A 22927-nucleotide genomic window follows, 5' to 3' on the forward strand; every position below is an offset into this window, starting at 1 on the left:
TTTGCTGTTCATTGATTGAAATCCACGGCATCGGGAATTCCCATAAAGTTTGTTTTCGTCAAAATTGTTGCATCTACGACATCGGGGATTCTCAAAAAGTTTTCCGTCAAATTGTCGTATCAACAGCATCGGGTATTTCCAAAAGTCAATCAAACTGTCGTGTAAGATTATCGGGAATTCCCTACAATGTTAAAATGCGGACACATCGGAAATTCCACTTTTGATTAATGTCTGCAGACAAAACGTTTGTTTTGTTTTGTTTTCTTTTTGAAATAGTAACTTTTCATACCGTTTCAAGTTACTTACGAATAATGATGTCAAGGTCTAACCTGCAGGTGCACATGTTGAATCAAAGTATCCGCCGTAATGAATGGGTCTAAGCTTAGTCTGTTAACTCTACGTATGCTTCTTTCCGGACATAATCCAAACATTTAAACGTGGAAGGTTTTAGTTACATGCAGTCTTCTGCAACGCCGTACAATTCGGCTGAAGGGCCATGGGTTGACGTTTTATATTATTTAAACACAATTACAACAAGAGGCGAAGCCATCAAGGCTCACGTAAGAAATCGACAAACAGTAGCCTAACACAAACTCAATCACTCCGTCACACATACACACACACACACACACACACACACACACACACACACACACACACACACACACACACACACACACACACACACACACACACACACACACACACACACAGAAAGAGCATAGGTGAAACTGTGCAAGAAAGCGAGACACTAGATCTAGATCTGTCTGTCTGCATGTAGCCTACTTACAGGGACACGACTGCCAACTAGTCTCGGCCCGCTCAAAATAATAATGACCGAGACTTTCAGTACTTCCTTCGCGTGACGTCTAACCCTCTTACGTCATAATGTGACGTCAATGTATTGTGACTCTTCAAATATTAGAGTTTCTACCACAGACATACACACGCACGCACGCACGCACATACGCACATACGCACGCACGCACGCACGCACGCACGCACAGACAGACAAAGTTACGATCGCATAGGCTACACTTACGTGAGCCAATAAAATCAAAGCAACGTTTATATTGTGTTTCAGAAGAATACTTTTGAGTTTGGCTAGTACTGTCTTGTGTTAAAATAAACTTGATTAAAGTACAACGTGTAATTGTACTACGTGAACATGTAAAGGTTTGAGTGACATGACCAACAAGAGGCGAAGCCATCAAGGCTCACGTAAGAAATCGACAAACACACACACACGCACGCACATACGCACGCACGCACAGACAGACAAAGTTACGATCGCATAGGCTACACTTACGTGAGCCAAAAATGGGACAGTGTCAACCCAAGGGAAGCCTCAGCGACGCATTACACCCTCTATCCCGGCAGTTGTGCAACGTGTGTACGTTTCTCACAACTTTTCCGCTTCACTGCATTGCTAGGTCAAGTTCAGTCCGACGTTCGTGACAGTTTAAGACAAATGTCGCCAATGTTTTTACAGAGTGACGTTAGATAAACGATTTTAAGAAAAAGTGACAGTTTAAAGAAGCAAGGGAGTTTAAAAGAATATTTTAAAAGATGACGTTGAGCGCGGGGCTTTTTTTCGGTTGACGATTTGTTATTTTACTCGAAAACATGTTAGGTGGATCAGCCGGAAAGGTTGTAAGCATGTCATGTGAACACAAGATAGAACAAATCGTCCTCAACATTTTTCTTCTTAAAAATTAGCTTAAATTTGATTTGACTTTTCAAAAGAAATTGTAAACGTCCTCAACTGGTCAATCAGTCCAAATCTATGATGTTTTCTCGAGGCTGTTTGATTCTTTCAATTGGGTATACAGTCTCAATTCAAACTCAATTAGGAAAAAACTACTTTCGCTTGCAGTTGGCTAGCCACCAGCATGTGTTTCATTCTGTGACGTCAACAAAAAATATCAGTTTTAAACACACCCTGTTCGCTCCGTTTGAAATGTTACCACCTATACAAGGGAAGAGCACGTTAAAAGATCGTGTGCACAGTCTATTGCGTCCGTTACGATAGTTACATTCCTTCCCGTGTGAACCATCATGTAAAACCACCTCAGATCTGTGAAGACATTTACATGCGATAAGAGCATCCTTCACACACACACACACACACACCACACACACACACACACACACCACACACACACACACACACTAACACACACACTAACACACACACTAACACACACGCACACACACACTAACACACACGCACACACACACACACACACACTAACACACACGCACACACACACACACTAACACACACGCACAAACACCCACACACTCACACACATACACTAACTCACACACACTCACACACACTAACACACACATACACTCACACACACACACACTAACACACACACACACACACTGACACACACACTGACACACTCACACACACACACACGCACACACACACACACACACACACACACACACACACACACGTAGCAAAACAGTACTTACTTCCACTTCACCACATACCCCAAACTACGGCTTGATTGTTTTTGTGCCAAGCAGTTTTTCGGAATTAATTTTGTAACCGACACTTGTATCCATCTGCAATATTTATTTAGTAGGAAATTGCCTCTATGTATATGAAGCAACTAGGCCCCTATGCTGTTGAGTTTGGGGGTTTCACGCTCAAGTGGAAGCAAGTACTGGTCTGTAGAGGGCACACGTGATCGTTTCCAGGGATAGGGCGATACTTTTAAGTCTAGGAATATCACATGATCCTTGTATTTGACACATTTTACAATATGTGTTTTGTGTCGTTTTAAGAAGTTGTTTTGAAAGATGGGGGTAAGAATTAATATCAGTAACAGACCAAGAAAGATATACAATCGAGTAGAAGTTGATACGACGATAGAGAAAGGAGAATAACACAAGACCCAGTATTGCAGACAATTCACAGTATAAAAATCAGACAATAGTGGTTTTATTTTTTTGTAAAAAGAGAAGATTTTAATATGATAATAATGTATACATGAACTTACTAGGTGTACATCACAGAACAAAAAGAGTTAACATATTATGTAAAAGGTTTTTGTTTTTTCTTGCTGCATATGTGGAAAACCAAGCATACAAACTGTGTAACAAATAGAAGGTACGATGCTCAAGGAGAACAGAAAAAATGCTCTCGACAAATAGAAGGCACTATAGCCAACACCTGCCTCAGAAGAATCCTCCGAATTCGCTGGCCTGACACCATCAGCAACAAAGACCTATGGCAGCGAACAAAACAGTTATCCGTAGAACAGGACATTCTGCAAAGACGCTTCCATTGGTGAAACACATAGGCTACACCTGGAGACAACTGGAGAGATTGGCCCAGGATCGGAGTGCCTGGCGAGCTCTTGTTGGCGGCCTATGCCCCGGACGGGGTCAAAGGCATAAATAAGTAAGTATAATAGCCAAGGAGACCAACAAATAACATTGCTCTCAACGTTTGAAAAAACAAACAGTAACAGCTACAACAAAAACGATTGACTGTTTTATTAATAACTTGCTTTTATTTTGATGATTAAAACGAGTCTCCGATATACTGTTTATTTCACGAACAAAACTATGATGATCCTGCCTCTAAATACTGAGTGCAAAGCCAACATTACGACAGCGAACAAAAAAAGTGGTATGACAAGGTTCATGCACTGTTGAGCAATTTTATACATGTATTTGTTTATTTTTTATGTTAATGATTCACGCAACAACAACAACAACAACAACAACAACAACAACAAAACAGCAAAGAAAGTTGGCACACACGAAAATCATTGCATTGAAAATAAGATTCATTTCTCATACCTGTACTCAAAGTATAAATTCATGTATAGTTTCAAGATTTAAACAATCTTTGTTGTATGAAAGTAGGCGAACCAAATCGAAATTTAAACCCAGCACCAGAATTAGCAACAACATCACCAGCATCAACTGAACAACCAACATCGTTTACTATAAGCAAACATACATAACTAAAATACATCATAATCTGACTGATTACTATTCTACAGGGCTTAGTTGACCCGTCTATTATTGGTCATGGTGTAGGAGCTGTGTAACACACAAGACACACCAAATGCTGAAAATGACACAGCATTAAAGGCTCAAATCCCACATACTGAAGAAAACCCCACATTGAAAGAGATTTTCTTGACCTTGAAATGAACAAAACACACCGCAAACCACACAATTCTGAAGAAAACCCCACACTACGAGAGATATTTTTGACCTTATCATATCGACGGTAACGTAATCAACGTGCCCGACCTGCATCCCTTTCTCCCTCCAACAACCACAAGACCAACAAGGAGAACAAGAGCAAGAAGAAAAACAAGTCGCGTAAGGCGAAAATACAATATTTAGTCAAGTAGCTGTCGAACTCACAGAATGAAACTGAACGCAAGGCAACGCAGCAAGACCGTATACTCGTAGCATCGTCACTCCACCGCCCGTGGCAAAGGCAGTGCCCGTGGAATTGACAAGAAGAGCGGGATATTCGTTGCGCTGAGAAGGATAGCACGCTTTTCTGTACCTCTCTTCGTTTTAACTTTCTGAGCGTGTTTTTAATCCAAACATATCATATCTATATGTTTTTGGAATCAGGAACCGACAAGGAATAAGATGAAAGTGTTTTTAAAACGATTTCGAAAAAAAATTTTGATAATAATTTTTATATATTTAATTTTCAGAGCTTGTTTTTAATCCGAATATAACATATTTATATGTTTTTGGAATCAGCAAATGATGGAGAATAAGATAAACGTAAATTTGGATCGTTTTATAAATTTTTAATTTTCTTTACAATTTTCCGATTTTTAATGACCAAAGTCATTAATTAATTTTTAAGCCACCAAGCTGAAATGCAATACCGAACCCCGGGCTTCGTCGAAGATTACTTGACCAAAATTTCAACCAATTTGGTTGAAAAATGAGGGCGTGACAGTGCCGCCTCAACTTTCACGAAAAGCCGGATATGACGTCATCAAAGACATTTATCAAAAAAATGAAAAAAACGTTCGGGGATTTCATACCCAGGAACTCTCATGTCAAATTTCATAAAGATCGGTCCAGTAGTTTAGTCTGAATCGCTCTACACACACACACACACGCACACACACACACACATACACCACGACCCTCGTTTCGATTCCCCCTCGATGTTAAAATATTTAGTCAAAACTTGACTAAATATAACAAGAAGAACAAGAGAAGCAACAACAACAACGACGACAACAACAACAACAACAACAACAGCAACAGCTAAAAAAAAATAAAAAAAGCACGAATAACAATTTCTGACTGACTTAAATCGGCGCTGTCCGTTTTCCTTCTTTGACCTTAATCCCGAAAGTCGGCATGCCTGTTCGTCTATCCGTCCATCCTATGGGTTAATTTAAAAATTTAATGCGTTAAAAAAAAGTGTTTTTCTTTTGTAATATAAATTTTGTGAGAATATAGTATTTTTTGTGATGAAACATCATTTTTGTGTGGAGAAAAGTATTACATTTTGTGATTAATAATTTGTTTTTTTGAATACATATTTTGTGATGAATCAATTATTTTTTGTGACATAAAACATCTATTTTTTTGATGACAAAAATTATATGCGATTTATAAATGTGCGTATTCACCTCTCATTGCCCAACGGAGATTTGTCAAGTCTTTTATAGAAATGGAACAATGAATATGTATTTACTTACCAGGAAAAAAATCCATCAACATGCGAAAACATGGTAAATACATTTTCGTTATTATCGATCCTTTTTAGCTTGATACCATTGTTCGCCTCCATCTCTGGAGTTACAGTCATAAACCTCAAATGTGACAAAGGGTAGAAATAAATCGCCGAATGCAGCACCTCTGCAGCTACAGTTATTAACAGAGATAACGCGACAAAACTCGGAAAAAAAGTAGCATCTTCTGTGAGTTTTTTGGTCAAGTTGATTAAACTCTAAATTTTATGGACACATTACCGGTTCTTATGTTATTACGATGTGTACAGTAGTTCTACAGATAACATGTAGTGAATACTTTAGTGTCCACATTGGAACACACTGCATTTAGCATGTGCCACACTTGTTCACAATTCACACCGTGTTCCAAACTGGTTACAGTAAGCGTGTTCAAAAATGAAACACTTCTATAGTGTGATTCCTTGATCTGTCAATGTTGTGGTAACCAGTGAAACTTTGTCGCGTTTCTGTGTTTTTTAGTGTATTACGGAGGATCTAATTCGCCCACAAAGACCACAGAAATTTATTGAATGTTTAAATGGATCAGACTCGGACATTTTTAATCTGGTAATCTCTCGAGTTAACCGGTTAATCTTCGTTTCGGGCTACAGGGTGAATAAATTGCTGGTCGTGTACAGTATCTGCAAAATATATTCTTTCGTGTGTGTGTTTACGGCCAGCCCAATCAGGCGCTCGGACAAGATGTCGTCTAAAGGCGTGAATATCTTTGAGGTGATAATTTGACAGAGCTGCACTTTGACTTTGAACGCCATACGACAGTTTCAGATCAAAATAGAAACCAGAATCTCGACTGCTAAAATCAGCGACACTGGTTCACAAAGCCCCCATGTCACGCAAGAATACTTTGAAAACCTTTCGGCTTCTTGATCTTTTGATCATGCCACAAAAGAAATAACAACTACCCACAACGACATTTCTTATACACTGTATGACCTTTAACAGAGGCTTTAAATAATTATAACCACGGGTTCCGATGAGCTTTTTTTCTGCATAGTGGTAAGATTAGTTTTGTAAGAGGACGTCTTCCGAAAGAGTCAGAATAGAGGATGAAACTGAAAAGTTTTGGTTATGATTTGCGGCCTTTTTGGCCCGGTGACTCACCCAACACATATTTGTTTCTACTTTTTTCTGAAATGAAAAGTCGAGATTCTTACTTCCTATTTTGATTTGTAACAGTCTGTGGATTAAGACATTTGCCGCCTCGAATCAGTAAGGTTACAGCCAATTGCCATCATTATGTACCCTTTCAGCTCAGGTACACATTGGCAGTGGCTCTGATAACCTCTCCACAGTGGGTACAGTTTTTCGTTTTTGGTCCGCACTGGGTACACGCCAAGATGTGTCCACACGGGAGGAAGATCATTCCCACTTGAGCCTGCTTGCAGATCTTGCATTTCTGCCTTGTCTTCAGCCTCTCGTTTTCACTGATGATTCTCTGCGCACGTTGGATATCCGCGTCCAAGTCGTAGTTCGAAGCTCCTTCTGGTCCTATCGAACAAGTCATGCATGATAAGTTTTGATATGATTGAAAGAGTCATCATTTTCCTGTCGTTTGTAAATTATATACTAATCCCGGCGAAAAGCTTTAAAAAAAATCAAGAGTTAGACATTTAAAAAAAAGTGCATTACCCCAGCCCTACCCCCCCCCCCCTCCCCTTCCCCAAGAGCAGTTACCGTTTCTGGTTTTATATTCACCCGGCTTATGACTAAGTCAGTTTTAACCGCTTTTGCTTTCGGGCAGAAATGTTCCCATTTCAAGCAATCTAAGTGTGCGGTTTTTTCCCCAGCCACTATTATACTCATATTGATTGACTGTATGGGGTGTATGTTAGCTGCCTTGTTGTTCATAGAAGATTTCATTGATGGATGCCAAGTTGAAAAGCAAGAGACTCAGTGCAGTGACTTACCGTCTGTCTGCAGACCATCTCGCTGGGCAGAGTTGGTGGCTGTTGCGTCGCTGCTGTTATCCAAGTCCAGTTCAATGATCTTCTCCACCAAGGCTTCAGCGCTGATCTTGGTCATACCTTGGGTAAAGACAAAAGACACATGTTTCGGAGACACGTCTTTGTGTTTGTGTTGTTCTTCCTCTTTCTATTGTTGTTCCTTTCTGTCTGCTATTGTATGCATGTGGTTAGGATTTGTTAAGTACTCAATGATCGAGTAACCTTATGAAATGTTTGCACTAAGAGGGCAGGCCACCCGTTTGCATGAGGGATTATATTCCTTGAACTTATAACATATTTCTTTAAAGCTTGATTTCTCTCTCTCTCTCTCTCTCTCTCTCTCTCTCTCTCTCTCTCTCTCTCTCTCTCTCTCTCTCTCTCTCTCTCTCTCTCTCTCTCTCTTCCATTTGCCGTCTCTCTATTAACGATTTTGTTATCATTGGTTTCCCTCTTTTCATCCTTACGCTTCTGTCTGTCCAACTCGTCATGTCTCTCTGAATGTGTCTGCCCTAGCCTTCTTTCCAAAAGAATACCAACTTTGATGACCCATTGACCTACTTTGCTCGACCACTGACCCACTGACCTGCTTGTTGGAAGTGACGGACAGCACGTGCAATTTTGTTCTTGCTGAAGCCCATGTCCTCCACTTTCTTCAGCACCTCTCTGCTGGCGTTTCCACCAGACGGTGTTGCAGCAGCAGATAGCTGAGATGCAGTCGCGGAAACAGAAGATGCAGTGGCGTTGGCACTTGCAGAACCGTTCACAGATCGAACAGTGGTTGGTGCTTCCGTTGTGGTGTTTTGTGTTGGAGGAGCGTTGGTTGAAGGACTAGTTGATATTGGTGCGGGATTAGGCTGGGGAGTTCTGTTTTCTAAGTCTGTTTGAAAAACAGGAGCATAGTGAAAACACAATGATAGTGATGAGAATATGCACAGTTCATATTTATGTATTTTGTTTTTTGGTTTTTGTTTGTTTAGTTAGCCCTTCTTCTGTTTCTTTCTCTTTTTTTCTTCTTCTTCTTCTTCTGTTGAACTGTGCTTACTTTCATCCTCTGAACAGGAAGCAGCCGGGCTATCAATATTAAAGTGTTTGTCAAAGTAGAAGGATGTTCTTGTCCCATGGAAAGAGGCTGGATATATTTGTGATGATTTACGTGATCGTTAACACGTGAAGGAAAGTATATTCAATTCACGTTGATTAACATGGACACTCATTAAAATGACAATTACCATTAACATTAATACATCAATATTGACGTGCATTTTTAGAAACGTAGTTCTTAACAAAAAGATCTATGTAGATGCAAATTAGATAAAATAATGTTTATTTGAGCAAACAGACAGGCAGTAAAGGCAGAGAGACAGACAAAAGTGTAACAGCCTTGTGAATACATTTTTTTTTTTTTAGAAATTAACATGCATGCGTTACTGACCTCTGGAGCTACCATTGTTCTGTTCTCCATTGCTGTTGCTATTCTGCATATTTGATCAGGTTGAACAAAACCAAAAAGACAAATAAAGTCATGTTCTCACACGACAAAAGCCTTCATCCCAGTAGCCATACGGGACATACAGAAAGACAGGTAGGCCTACACACACACACACACACACACACACACACACACACACACACACACACACACACACACAGACACACACACACACACACACACATACTGATGCACGCACGCACGCACAAAACCACACATACATACACACACACACACACACACACACATACACGTACGTACACACACACACACCGACAAACACACACACACTCAGTGACGCACGCACGAACGTACGCACACACACACACACTCACACACACACACACACACACACACACACACACACTCACACACACACACATACAACCACACACAACCACACACAACCACACACACACACACACACACACACACACACATACAACCACACACACACATACACGCACAAACACACACACAAAGTGTGAAAACGAACCCCTCATATTACAAATATATACACACAGACACACATACACTACTCCCCCCCCCCCGGCCCCCGCCCCACACACACAAAGAAGCATACCACCCCGAACTACCAAAGGAACTTTTTTTCTTAAAAAAAAGAAAAGAATACAAAGTTTCCATGCAGACAAAAATACACCAGATGACAGTGCAAGACACACATGAACATTCTGAACTCCTACCAGTACTGACCCCAAGACTATTAAGGACGCTGTCGACAAACTGTCTTCCCTTCGTGTTCAGGACATAGCCACAAGATGGCCGCCACCGGATGTGCTCCACCATGACATCATCATCTTCAGCCCACGACTTCAGACCAACTCCGCAGTAAAAGCAGCGGAGGCAGTCGGCGTAACCTTCGAAAAAGAATTCGTGTGGGTCTTAATCCGTGTCTTAAGTTGTTTTGGTACAAGTATATAGGCTATACTTCTGTACCAGGCAGTACTTTCTCAATCATCCGGTGGTTTTCTCTTTAAGTCTTAACCGAAAAACAGCTATGCAATGTTTTTAATATAATACAGTAATGCTAACAAATCCGATAGTTTACTTTTGTGTTGTTTTTCTTCCTGTTACGATTGTCTCAGAAAAGATGGAAACTGTTCTGCCTTCTTTGAATGCCTATAATATCCAATTACATGACACATAATTTGTTTTTAATTGTATTTCGTTTGATAATATCGATTTTGATTAAAATACGACCAGGACAAAGAAAATCAATGCTACTTATTCGAATGCGAGTGAATTTAACCACGCACGTGCATCTTTCTCGTTAATTGTACTCAATTGTTTCTGTTCCACATCTTTCGCTTCACTGTTTCAAGAGTGACACATGATCTTCACCTGCTTCACTCAAAGTAAGTGTTTATGACTCTTTCAAGTATTGATTACAGTCTTGAATCAATCGGCAGTCTGTGTCTATTAGTATTTAAATGTTTTCCATGTATTTGTATAATTAAGTCTCTTCAATAACTACCCAGAAAACTAGGTTATTCCATGTATTCTCCAAGTTTCGTTTTACTGCCGCTCATTGCCTTAATTAAAGCAATTATAGTGATACGCTACTGCTACTACTACTACTAACAATATTTCGGCTCTTTTAGGAATTGTCTCCGCTTCTGCGATAAGCGATGCGTTGCTGTTACTTACACCGATAATATAATCCTTCATCCAACTAACACCACCACATTTACATATTCGTACGTGCGTGCGTTCGTGCGTGGGCCTGCATGTGCGCGTGTGCGAGTTATTGTAAATGTCCATACCTGCGTAATAGAATCCTTGCATGACGAGGTCATCAGGACGGAAGAGATCAGACAGAGGCCATGTGCTGAAGGTTGCTCGTCGTTCCTGGTGTCTGCAGAACTGAGGGTACACTGCGCTGTTCATGTCTAGCGGAGGTCGGTCGTCCAGGTCCAATGCGCGTGCGCGGCTAGTGTCACGTGACGCAGAATACGAATTTGGATAGTCGACTCGAGATGATGCGGCACTGTCACGTGCCAGTCCAGAGGAAGCCGATTGGTTGAGAGGCCTTGTCGGAGGAATGCTGGAGCAATCTGTCGCCAAATCTCTGCCAACATATTTCCAATGAAAAGATAACACTCAATTTGAAAGTGTGATCTTTTCTCGATTTCCCCCCTGATTTCTTGTCGGTTGTCTATTTTCTTGACTCTTTTTCCCGTTCTTCATTCTTCTACTTGTCGTCAACTTCTTCTGTGAGTTCTTGATCTTATGCTGTAAAACATTCTATTTCACATTTTCAAGGATAGAGACAGAATGACAAAGAGACAGAGACTAGGAGACAGTGATTCAGAAATAGACAATTAAACAGACAGGCAGATAGACAGGCAGGCAAACAAACACAGGAAAGGTAATACGGCATTGTGAATTGACACATTGACTGACAGACTCATTCATGGACAAGGGCAGGGAATACCTACCTTCTTTACTCTTCTCTTGTTCTGTTCTCCGTTTCTGTTTTTTTATGCTGAAATAGTGATCAAGTTGGAAGAAAGTATTAAGGAACAACATACCAGGTCTTAAAGAAGAGCACATAGTAAACAGGGGGTGGGGTTTAGAAAATAGAATGGGATGGGGATAAATAAATAAAAATCCCGACGCTCACCACAAGTGAACTGACACAAATCAGAACCTGAACAGCTGTCACAGCAACAATAGCATCAAAAGCAGCACTATCACCATCCACCACCACCCCGATGACTATGACCACCACCACCACCACCACTACCACAATAAGAGCAACAACAACAACAACAACAATAACAACAATAACAACAACAACAACAACAATAACAACAATAACAACAACAACGTTACAACAAAATTATGCACACAAAGTTCTTACCCGCCGTTCCGAGACATATCTGATCTGGAGTTGAAAGATCCTGAGCCTATCCCACTGTCTGTCGAATAAACCGAGCTTTGTTGCAAAGAGGATCCTCTCACAATGCTGCCGTGTCCAGAAGAGATGATAGATGAACTTTGGTCGGACACGTATCCTCCAGAAGAAGCTAAGGACGAACTACCGTCAGAGACCAAAGATGGTGCATTGGCTGATGCGGGCTGCGAGGATGCTCGGCCGGGTGTTGAATTTTGGGCATTCTTGCTTTTCAGGTATTCGCAGTCAGGCCTGAGGCTGACATGGACCGTTGTGGGGTTGTCACCTTTCTTCCATTGGCCGTAGGTGAGTCCGCAGCTGTAGCAGACGACTTCATGGACGTTGCTGGCGTCCCTGGCGGTCTTGCTGTTGTCGTAGTAGAACCCTGCCTCCGCCAAGCGAACCCTGGAGATATCGCACGAGGCTGGCAAGGAACTGAGTGACGCCAGGCGACTCCCCAAATGAGCCAAGCTGTCCGTGGCTGATGCACCCATGGAGGGCAGAAAGCTAGAAGGAAAAACCGTGTAAACAGTCGGGAACCGTGGTACGTACGAACGGAAATACTGGGAAAGTCCAGTTAATGTCATCCTTGGGGACTTCAGAGATTTGCCACTTTTTTGGTCGCCAGACTCTGAATGACGTTGATGTGGTTTTCTAGGTTCCTGTGTTGATTTTGATCTGTGGTTGTGCGAGAGACCTGCGTCGTGTATGTTGGGAATCTTCCCTTTGTCGCACCCGTGAGCGTCTTTCAAGTCTTTGTGGTCAAGATCCTCAGCTACGGAAAGGTTGGTCAGATTGTTAGCAGCACAAGTGCGTTGCAGTAACATGTGGATCAAGCTCTGGATCGACTTGGCTTGAGGGAAAGCCTGAAACAGTGGTCGGAGCTTTTGCTTCATTTCTTCACTGTCAAACACCATTATCGTGAGACATACAGTAAGCATGCAAACATTGTGGTCAAATCCGGTTTGATTTTGCTGATTGTAACTCTTGATATTAGGTTTTAAAGAAAATGTGTCGATTTCGTGCTGATAGCTGTCGTTGTGACGGGTGCACAAGGTGCCTTCGTCAGAATCGTGGTCAGGAACAGTGCAGTTGTCAAGGTAGAGCTTACTTTCATCTTCTTTCAGCCCACAAACAGGGTTAGAAGACTCTGTTTGCGAGGCAGCCATGTTGGTGGCGCTGTCTTTTTCTCTCTCTATTTGAAACATTCCAGACGTAAAACGTTGCTCATCTACGGGTATGTAAGCGCTCTTAGTGTAGTGACTCATATGAACCTTCTCTCTGTGGCCGGTTTGGTCTATGGTAGCAGACTGTGTCGCATTTCCTTTTTGATCACAGAGAGACTTTTCTCCTTGATAGTGATGCCCTTTCTGACCATCTCCTGTTACCATGTTAGCAAGTGTCGTGGTGCCAGTTATTTTAGATGGTGCATATTTGTCACTTTCAAACTCCATTGATTTTTTAAAAATACTGTCCCGAGTCTCTCTAGAATTGGTTGCTTGTACTCTCGGGTTTCCCTCGTTCTCCTGCTGCTTGTAAGCGCCGTGCTGTCTTCTCTCCATGTGAAAATGTCTTCGTTGGGATTGTACGGTGAAATCTATTTGTTTGGTGCCATTGGGTCCAAGAGAAATGACTGAACAGGTGGCATTCATTGTTACGGAGGAAGAGTATCCACGGGTGTTCCTTTTACTCTTTTTCACGTCTACTTTTGGTCGTTCTCTGCCATCGTCATCCAGGTGCGTCAGTTGTTCCGTGTTGTTTTCTTCAGGCGAGATTGATAAAGGGTCGCTGTAAAACACATAAGTTTGGACAACTACCTGTACACCTACCGTGGGGTTTTCTCTGGAGAGGTTAATTTCTCTCCCTCCGCACGACTTTGGCTGAGGAGAGTGTAGATTCATCTCGCAGTCTCCCAACTGCATTGTAGTAACAATCCATATAAGAAATGGTAGTTGTCGTAGGAAGGCCATTTCTGACCTTTTTTGTTTGTTTTGGTAATGCTCACTCAGCAAGAAAAATCTGAAACAGAAGCGCACACAAATCATTTACTCCTATTGGTTCAATTATATGAGAAAAATGGCTTTTAAATGAACTAATATAAAAAGTCAATTTGAGCTATGCAGACTGTCTAAAAAAACCATGCTTATTTTTATCAGCGCAGTGGCCTACTGGTCATGAAATTTCACTTACTGTGTTAAAATCAAGTGCTGCCTACAATCGGAGGACTCGCAGCGAAATGAGCTTGCATCAGTGACGAAAGTGAAAATAGACGTTCCCCCAAACAGTTAACAGTTTCAGAGAAAAAGTCCTGGCACTGTCAATTGAACTTCTGTTTTTGGTTTTGATATTCAATATAATGCGTTTGATGATAAGTCGAAATTCTCAAAACATAAAATGGGCTTTGTTATTTTGTTGTGTTTTGGGGGGGTGGGGGTATCTGCCATTCTGTAGTCACCATTCCACTGTGAACTGATAGGAGCTGTATTTTAGCTTTCCATTTACGTGAACACGTCTTCTCTGATCAGCTCTCTCTCTCTCTCTCTCTCTCTCTCTCTCTCTCTCTCTCTCTCTCTCTCTCTCTCTCTCTTTCTCTCTCTCTCTCCCCCTCTCTCTCTCTCTCTTATTAAGGTACATCCCACCTCGCGCCCCCTAATTGGCGTAGAGGCGCGTCCCCCGGGTGGTGGATGGGGGAGCCTTCTCTACTAACTTCTGAGAGAAGGTCGCATCACTCTCGATGCCGTGAACCTAATTAGGATCTTTTTCTTGTTTCTTCTCTATTTCTGCCTCCCCAAAGTCCTTTTACTTTCTTTTCTCACCCATAAAATTCTTCACTTTTTACCCTTGTTAAGTGGTTCTTGTATAAAATATAGTCAATGTTTGTAAAGATTTTAGTCAAGCAGTATGTAAGAAATGTTAAGTCCTTTGTACTGGAAACTTGCATTCTCCCAGTAAGGTCATATACTGTACTACGTTGCAAGCCCTTGAAGCATTTTTTTGATTATTATGGGGGCGAGGACGCCCCCATTCTATACGGATAGTTTCGAGGTTGACCATGGGCAGCGCCATTTTGTTGTGAAATACGTCATCAGTTTGTGTACACAGGAAGTTGTGACATCCGTCACCCTATGGGAGGGGTGACGTCAAAATTGTTCATCTGTAGAAAGTTGTGAAATCCGTCACCCTATGGGAGGGGTGACGTCAAAATTGGTCATCACAGAGTTTGTGTAACACAGGAAGTTGTGAAATACGTCACCCTATGGGAGGGGTGACGTCAAAATTGTTCAACAAAAACATGATATGTCGCATTGTGCAGGGTCAACTGCAACAAACTCAAACCGAGCCATTCATACCTAGCTGTATTTGAGTGACTTATATACCCGACATTTTTATTTCTTATTTTTAGCACAGGTGTAGGAAAAATCATGAACCAAAATGTTATTTATTTTCTAATTTAACATTTTTTTTACAAATATGACCATGGTCTTTTAAACATACAGTGACATTAAACATTGTTATGTTAAAAAAAAGAAAAAAGAAAAAAAGCTTTTGTGCACAAATCAGAAAATACATTGTACATTTTACCTACAGGCCAAACCGTGAGTGTCTGTGGCAAAGCCCGACCCAGGAAATTGCACTGATTTTATATTTAGATCAGAGAGAAATTGTCAAGAACAGGCGCTTGCATTTGGATGTGTCCAATGATAGTAGGTTTGGTTGTGATCAATCAGAATAATGTAGGAATAAAAATGTATGACAGTTTAGTATGATGACATGTAATTCACATATGCTGAAATATGATATTATACATCATGTAATATTATTATGGCTGTTGCCATGACCATGAAACCCAACAAAGGTTTAATGTAATGTAATTCAAAATACCAAAACCGAGCACCTATTAATCTCGTCTTTGCGCGTGAAGATTGAGGCCGTCTGCCAGTAGCGGTTAGGTCATACAGTGGAACCCCTCTCTAGCGACCTTTAAAATGTTGACAAAAATCGGTCCTTGTGGAGGGGGGTCCTTACAGAGGGAGGGGGGCGGAGTCAGGGGGCCACAAAGAAAGTCAGATTTAAAAAAAAAAAAAAAACAGAGAAGTTTGAGTTGCTGACGACCGTTCTCTCTGAAAGCAAACTGCTTCGATTTCATGTTTGTCCTTGGTGTCCACCAGTTCTGGTGCATGTACTACCCTGGCCAAGTTTCCTCTCAAGACATCAAAGAGACCGCCCCAGTATACTCTACAGCCTCTGGGCGAACCACCTCTCATAGCTAAAACTGGGTCAATGACCCCTGGGAAGAAGGTCAGTGTCTATAAAAAATTTACTCCTAGGCCTGCGGCCAGGGGGGGGGGGGGGGAGTATACCGGTACCATTTGAGAATCAGACCAAATGAGAATTGAACCATTTGAGAACATCCTTTTTTTTCAATCACTACATCGAAGGCCTGCGGCCCGGGGTTCACATGGGTTGGTTTGTTTGTTTGTTTCAAACCCACACCCATATACACACATTTCCCATTTAAACCATTTGTCGGCCCCCTGTCGATATTTATCGACTAAGTTCCTTGGTGCTTTTGTGAACAAGAAACACTTAAGCAAGTGGCTCTATCCCATCTCCCCCCTTTCCCCTATCCCATCTCCCCCCTTTCTCTCGTCGCGATATAACCTTCGTGGTTGAAAACGACGTTAAACACCAAATAAAGAAAGAAAGAAAAGGTACATCCCAAAACTACGATGACAACGCTAGTGATATTTCGTGGATTGTGAAATTTTTATTTGATAGGACAATTTACCCACCAAATATTAAAACTCACTTGAAGCTGTTTTTGACTAAATGTTTTCAGATAGATCGAGTATCAAGACGCTGGTGGCGGTTTATGTGTTAACGTGTGTGTGTGTGTGTATGTGTGTGTGTGTGTGTGTGTGTGTGTGTGTGTGTGTGTGTGTGTGTGTGTGTGTGCGTGCGTGTGTGTCTGTGTGTCTCCGTGTATGTGGCATCCTCATTTTTCAATCCATTTGTTTGAAGTTTTGAACAAATAATCGTGGACCAAATACGGACTGTGGCCTGGATTGGATTTTATCTTGGAAGATTTATTCATTTGTTCATTAAAATTCCATTTAAAAAAAAACATTGACATTTTATTAACAGATTCCAAACAAACTGCATTATACTTTTTGTAAATTACTACTTCATGAATTCAAGAATATGTAGATATTTTGTAAAATGTGCTCTACATTAAATAAATTTAATTCATGCAAATTAGGTCCTAATAAGTATGTTCGCATGCATGCTTCGTCAAGACCAACTCAACCCGTCTTGGTTAACGGGTTTCGGTTCGCCAGGCTGTAGTAGTCTTCGTGATGACTGATCTCCGCGGTTCAATGTCGTTCTTTTAGTTTCAGGCCGAAAAAATGACTAAATGTGTTGATATAGCTTGACTCGACTTGTTGATATTTGAGAAATGTTATTAAACAAAGTAACGTCAGCAAAATGTTCCAAATCTAATCGTCTAACAGTCATATAGATATAATATAGCCCATATGCAGTCATGTTACGACTGAATCATGCGAATGAATAACTGTTTGATTCCATGAATGTTTTGCCCGATTGATTATATAATCTATCATTCTGAGTGAACTTGTGTAGACCGCTTGAATAGACGATTGGTAGACCTGCTGATCAATAATCTATGCCTATAATCAGGAGGGCGATAACGTGTGATTTCTATTGCGTCAGAAAAAAGTATGCTGTATTGGCCTGACTTGTATACGTATCATGACTCCATTTATGTGCCAAACAAAAAAAGAAAAGTGTGCTCTTCAAAGCGCTCTGTGACGTTCAAGATATATAATCGAGCCTGACAGACTGACGATTGTTGTACAGTATTATATACGAGTTTATCCAACATACGTACGTGAGAGTGACCACCCATGTGTTAAATCAACCATCTCTTCACACGTGTGTATATAATGTAAATGAGTTCGGGTTAAACTATACAGTCTTTATGAGGTCTGAGAAGTAATATGCCACTGCTCGTCATGAGAAAGTCACCGAGACAAACTTCATTCTCGGAACGCTATTGTTTCCTCTGTATGAATTTTGAGAACTTACATGTGACGCTATTATTCCTATTGCGCTTTTGATGTCAGAAATTTAACTTTTGAAATGAAATATCGTGAGTTTTGACACTCCGATCTCAATGGCACAACACGGGGCACGTTTTGTTTGTTGATATCTTTTTGTATCGAACAGAACACACTATGATCAAGTTTTATTGGCGCAATGTTCAAAGTTAATCCTCGCAATCAATGTTGGAAAAGGCAAACTACTTTCGATGCGAGTGAGTGAAGGCCTGCCAAGTCGAGTGAAATGGTTGAAGTACGAAAGTCTTGAAGTTCGAGGTCCAATTCTCCAAGGCACGCAATCACAGAATGAAGGATAAACCAAATACTACATGGCTTGCTGTGTCATGCAAGGTTTACACTAAAAAAAAAAGGTTTTGATTAAAAAGCTCACTTTCAATATTTAAAGAAGGCAACTCGTGTAAACCTGGTATGACACAGCATTCTCAATATGTCATTTTAATAAATCAGCAAAATGCCGCGGTGACATGTTTACGTCTGTGTCACCTGGACATGTGCATACGTCTATATTTTGAACTGACATAAAAAAAAAACGACAATGAACCAATCATGTAATTCCTGCAAGTCAGCAATATACCTATACATAATTGATTAAAAAAAAAAAGAAAGACTGAATCCCAAATATATAATGACTGTTGCACCTCTCAGTTCAGTGTTTAAGACTGAGGTACAGATATGCGCACTTTAACATGTGGTTTTGTGAATGGGCATGCAGGGGTGAGAGTGGGCGTGTGTGCTTTGCTGTTTCATCCCCATTTCGTGTGCCTTTAAAATCATTAAATGTAAAAATGAGCGGGAAAAGTACACGGAAACATCATAAATCTGTGTATAAGGAAACTATTGATGCACGACTGACTAAATTTTACTTTGATATTAATCAATGTATTGTATTCAACAGTGATACTTTGAAATTAATGCACACTGAGTTTTCTGTTGTGCGAGCTGTCGAACAAATAGCAAAGCCGTATAACACAGACCGTGATATATTTAGAATTTAGATTCCCCCTTAGCGTAGGTCCCGCGCTACGTACTTGTGTATTTTTAGTCATGTATTTATTATTCATTTGAGCCGCATTCTTCTTTGTAAGGCAATTTAAGTATGTCTTAAATATGGGGTCTACCAAGCGATTCTTCTGGGAAAGATTAGCCAGAGGGTTGTTCCAAATTATAAAGGGTAGGGTTTTGAATATGGGCCAATCACAGATGATTTTGTGTTATCAGTGGTCATGAACGCCATGACTGAGCCCGACATACATCATTTGTAAAAAATGGCGGATATGCAACATCGCTCTCTCTCTCTCTCTCTCTCTCTCTCTCTCTCTCTCTCTCTCTCTCTCTCTCTCTCTCTCTCTTTCTCTCTCTCTCTCTATCTCTCTCTCTCTCTCTCTCATCATACACACACACACACACACACACTAACACAAACACACAGGTACACACGCATTGACACTCGCACAAACACAAACACATACGCACGCACGCACGTACACACTTACGTACGCACGCACGCACACACACACACACACACACACACACACACACACACACACACACGCGCGCGCACGGGATCATAATCGTCTTCATGAGTCATCATCATCATCATCATCATCATCAATCAAAACATAGATGTATTGTCATAAATAGCCATCAGCTTTACCAACATTTAGAACGTCATCCTCGGCAGCAACAAAACCATCACAACTACTCTTCACCATTGCCACCATCATCCCAAACATGATAATGATCATTTGGGGTAGTGGCAGCATCACCACCACGACTATGACAATTATAATGATCATCATAATCGTTGTCCTCGTCGTGGTGATGTTTTGACTATTATAATCATTAATATTATATTACCTTCATACAAACAGTTAAACCACAACAACAACAACAACAACAACAACAACAATAACAACAAACCTCACAAGCCTAACTTGACCAAAAATAATCACTGTTTTCGGCAAGATAATCTACTATAATAGGTCACTCCGAATTATCTCTACAGTGCATGCTACCTGCCCTGGAAACAAATGCAACCAAAAAACACACATGCCAAAAAAAACCTAAAACAAGTCGCGTAAGGCGAAAATACAATATTTAGTCAAGTAGCTGTCGAACTCACAGAATGAAACTGAACGCGATGCCATTTTTCAGCAAGACCGTATACTCGTAGCATCGTCAGTCCACCGCTCATGGCAAAGGCAGTGAAATTGATAAGAAGAGCGGGGTAGTAGTTGCGCTAAGAAGGATAGCACGCTTTTCTGTACCTCTCTTTGTTTTAACTTTCTGAGCGTGTTTTTAATCCAAACATATCATATCTATATGTTTTTGGAATCAGGAACCGACAAGGAATAAGATGAAAGTGTTTTTAAATTGATTTGGACAATTTAATTTTGATAATAATTTTTATATATTTAGTTTTCAGAGCTTGTTTTTAATCCGAATATAACATATTTATATGTTTTTGGAATCAGCAAATGATGGAGAATAAGATAAACGTAAATTTGGATCGTTTTATAACTTTTTTTTTTTTTTTTACAATTTTCAGATTTTTAATGACCAAAGTCATTAATTATTTTTTAAGCCACCAAGCTGAAATGCAATACCGAAGTCCGGGCTTCGTCGAAGATTACTGGACCAAAATTTCAACCAATTTGGTTGAAAAATGAGGGCGTGACAGTGCCGCCTCAACTTTCACGAAAAGCCGGATATGACGTCATCAAAGACATTTATCAAAAAAATGAAAAAAAAGTATGGGGATTTCATACCCAGGAACTCTCATGTCAAATTTCATAAAGATCGGTCCAGTAGTTTAGTCTGAATCGCTCTACACACACACACAGACAGACAGACAGACAGACAGACAGACAGACAGACAGACACACGCACATACACCACGACCCTCGTTTCGATTCCCCCTCGATGTTAAAATATTTAGTCAAAACTTGACTAAATATAAAAACCGGTTTGTTATCTGGCTACATGTTAACAACTGTTCCTATGACTTTTCTGTTTGCAAGAGTTCTGTTTTGCCTGACAATGAGGAAAACTTACCTTGTCTTTCTATTCGCAGAGAGGTTGAAACCACGTCTGTTTCTGCCGATGATACTCCATGAAATGAATGCCCTGAAAATTATGCGCAACTGAGATCGGGTAAATCCGATGTGTAGCTTCGACAATCCTATTTTAGTCTCTCTCTTAAAGCCACAGTCCGTCTTTAAATGGTTTACAGAACGATTAAAATCTTCTCATGAAAAAAGCAGTTCTAACCTTATCGAACACACTTGCAATAGCATTTGATATCATTAAATGATACAGTCCGTTTGAATGGCTATTTAGCTCGCGTAAACCACACACCTGTTTTCGTGGTTTATCTAACCTCTGAGCCATCGTGAACCCGTCTGATCCACTTTCCTTCTTTTTTTTTTTAACAATTTAATAGTCAGTTTGTGATTTCAATGCGACTCGCTGTATCTGCAATAGCACGTTATTGTGTACCTCTGAATCTAAAACGCAACAAACGGCTACGAGTCACACGAACTGGACGGTGGCGGATGACCGTTAAAAGAAACTGGCGACATGCAGAACATTCGTCTGCGACGCCGGAAAACCACGTTATTTTATGATTTAAGAATGTTTGTGTATGTAACAAGCTGTCAATTTATTATTGAGATTTTAAAAATTAGGTCTAGCGCCAAAACGCGCCGTCCAATTGTCTGAACAGACAATCCGTCTGGCCACGCAAAAATAAATTCTTTGAAAATTGCCTGCTCTTTACGTAGGGCACCTAGGATGTTCTCAAGCAGTGAGTGTTTAAACGAAAGGGTGTTTGTATTGTGTGTAAAAACCTGACAGTGTCTGTGATGGTTTAGGGGAGGCTAACTGTGCCTTTAAGTTTTGCTAATTAATCCCGTGGTGGTTTTTGTTAAAAGGCTTGATGCCCCATATTCAAGTTTAATATATTATCTTATAAATAAATAAGAGCTTAACGCCCCCCCCCCCCCTCCTTATCTTATTTTTATTACTGATTTGTCTCCTCGACAATCCTTGAACTTCCGTAAAAACCATTTAAAAAAAATGTCATGTCATGTTTACTTCCTTATTCTCAGGGGTAGATTAAAAGCATGTTTTCTGTCAAAAATCGTTATCTTAGAATTTAGCACGGTAAGCCCTATTTTATTTATTATTTCTGGCCTTATCACTTTATGAAATTGCAGAAATGTCTTTATCACTTTTGCGAGGGATAGACTTTTGCCTTGAAATAGGCACACAAATAGCGGTCACTTCCGCGGCAGTAATGCCAGGTTTGAATCGAGCGCAAAGCTATTAAAATGATACGGTAAACATCGCCTGCGTTGATCAAATTATTCATTCTTGTATTTGCCACTGACGGCATACTTCTCATTTGGGAAACGCTTATTGGGTTACCGAAAATAAGTTGAACAGTTTGTGGATATCTGCCCATGCAAAAGCTAAAAGTGAAATTTGAAAAAGAGTAGGCCAATAAGAACTTTTTTTTTTTTTAAGGAGGACTTATAAGCAGAAGAGATCAATGGTTTTGTGGTAATAGCTGAATGAAAGGGGATGACATGTAGATGTATTGTATTGAATTGCATTTTCCAAGTAACTAATGCTTTATGAAGCATATATCATTTGGA

At 40.5% G+C, this 22927-nt stretch overlaps 1 protein-coding gene and 1 long non-coding RNA gene across 2 annotated transcripts in view; one reads left to right on the forward strand and one right to left on the reverse strand.

The window, feature by feature from the left end:
* The window catches only part of LOC138962321 (uncharacterized), a 41355-nt gene that overhangs the window by 1815 nt on the left and 16613 nt on the right, over positions 1 to 22927 (forward strand). Inside the window, exons 2-5 of the long non-coding RNA XR_011454478.1 lie at positions 7698 to 7806; positions 8377 to 8497; positions 9975 to 10105; positions 10553 to 10585. This is a non-coding gene — a long non-coding RNA (uncharacterized lncRNA). The remainder of the gene's footprint in view (positions 1 to 7697; positions 7807 to 8376; positions 8498 to 9974; positions 10106 to 10552; positions 10586 to 22927) is intronic.
* Positions 2945 to 21542, reverse strand: LOC138962313 (uncharacterized). The gene is made up of 8 exons (XM_070334082.1): positions 21324 to 21542; positions 12094 to 14145; positions 10994 to 11298; positions 9924 to 10087; positions 9153 to 9195; positions 8304 to 8597; positions 7685 to 7801; positions 2945 to 7265 (listed from the first exon to the last, which is right to left on the reverse strand). Exons 2-8 carry the CDS (start codon positions 14094 to 14096, stop codon positions 7024 to 7026), a joined length of 3168 nt encoding a protein of 1055 aa, XP_070190183.1. The 5' UTR covers positions 14097 to 14145; positions 21324 to 21542; the 3' UTR covers positions 2945 to 7023.

This window comes from Littorina saxatilis, linkage group LG3, assembly GCF_037325665.1.
Source record: "Littorina saxatilis isolate snail1 linkage group LG3, US_GU_Lsax_2.0, whole genome shotgun sequence".
NCBI lineage: Eukaryota > Metazoa > Mollusca > Gastropoda > Littorinimorpha > Littorinidae > Littorina > Littorina saxatilis.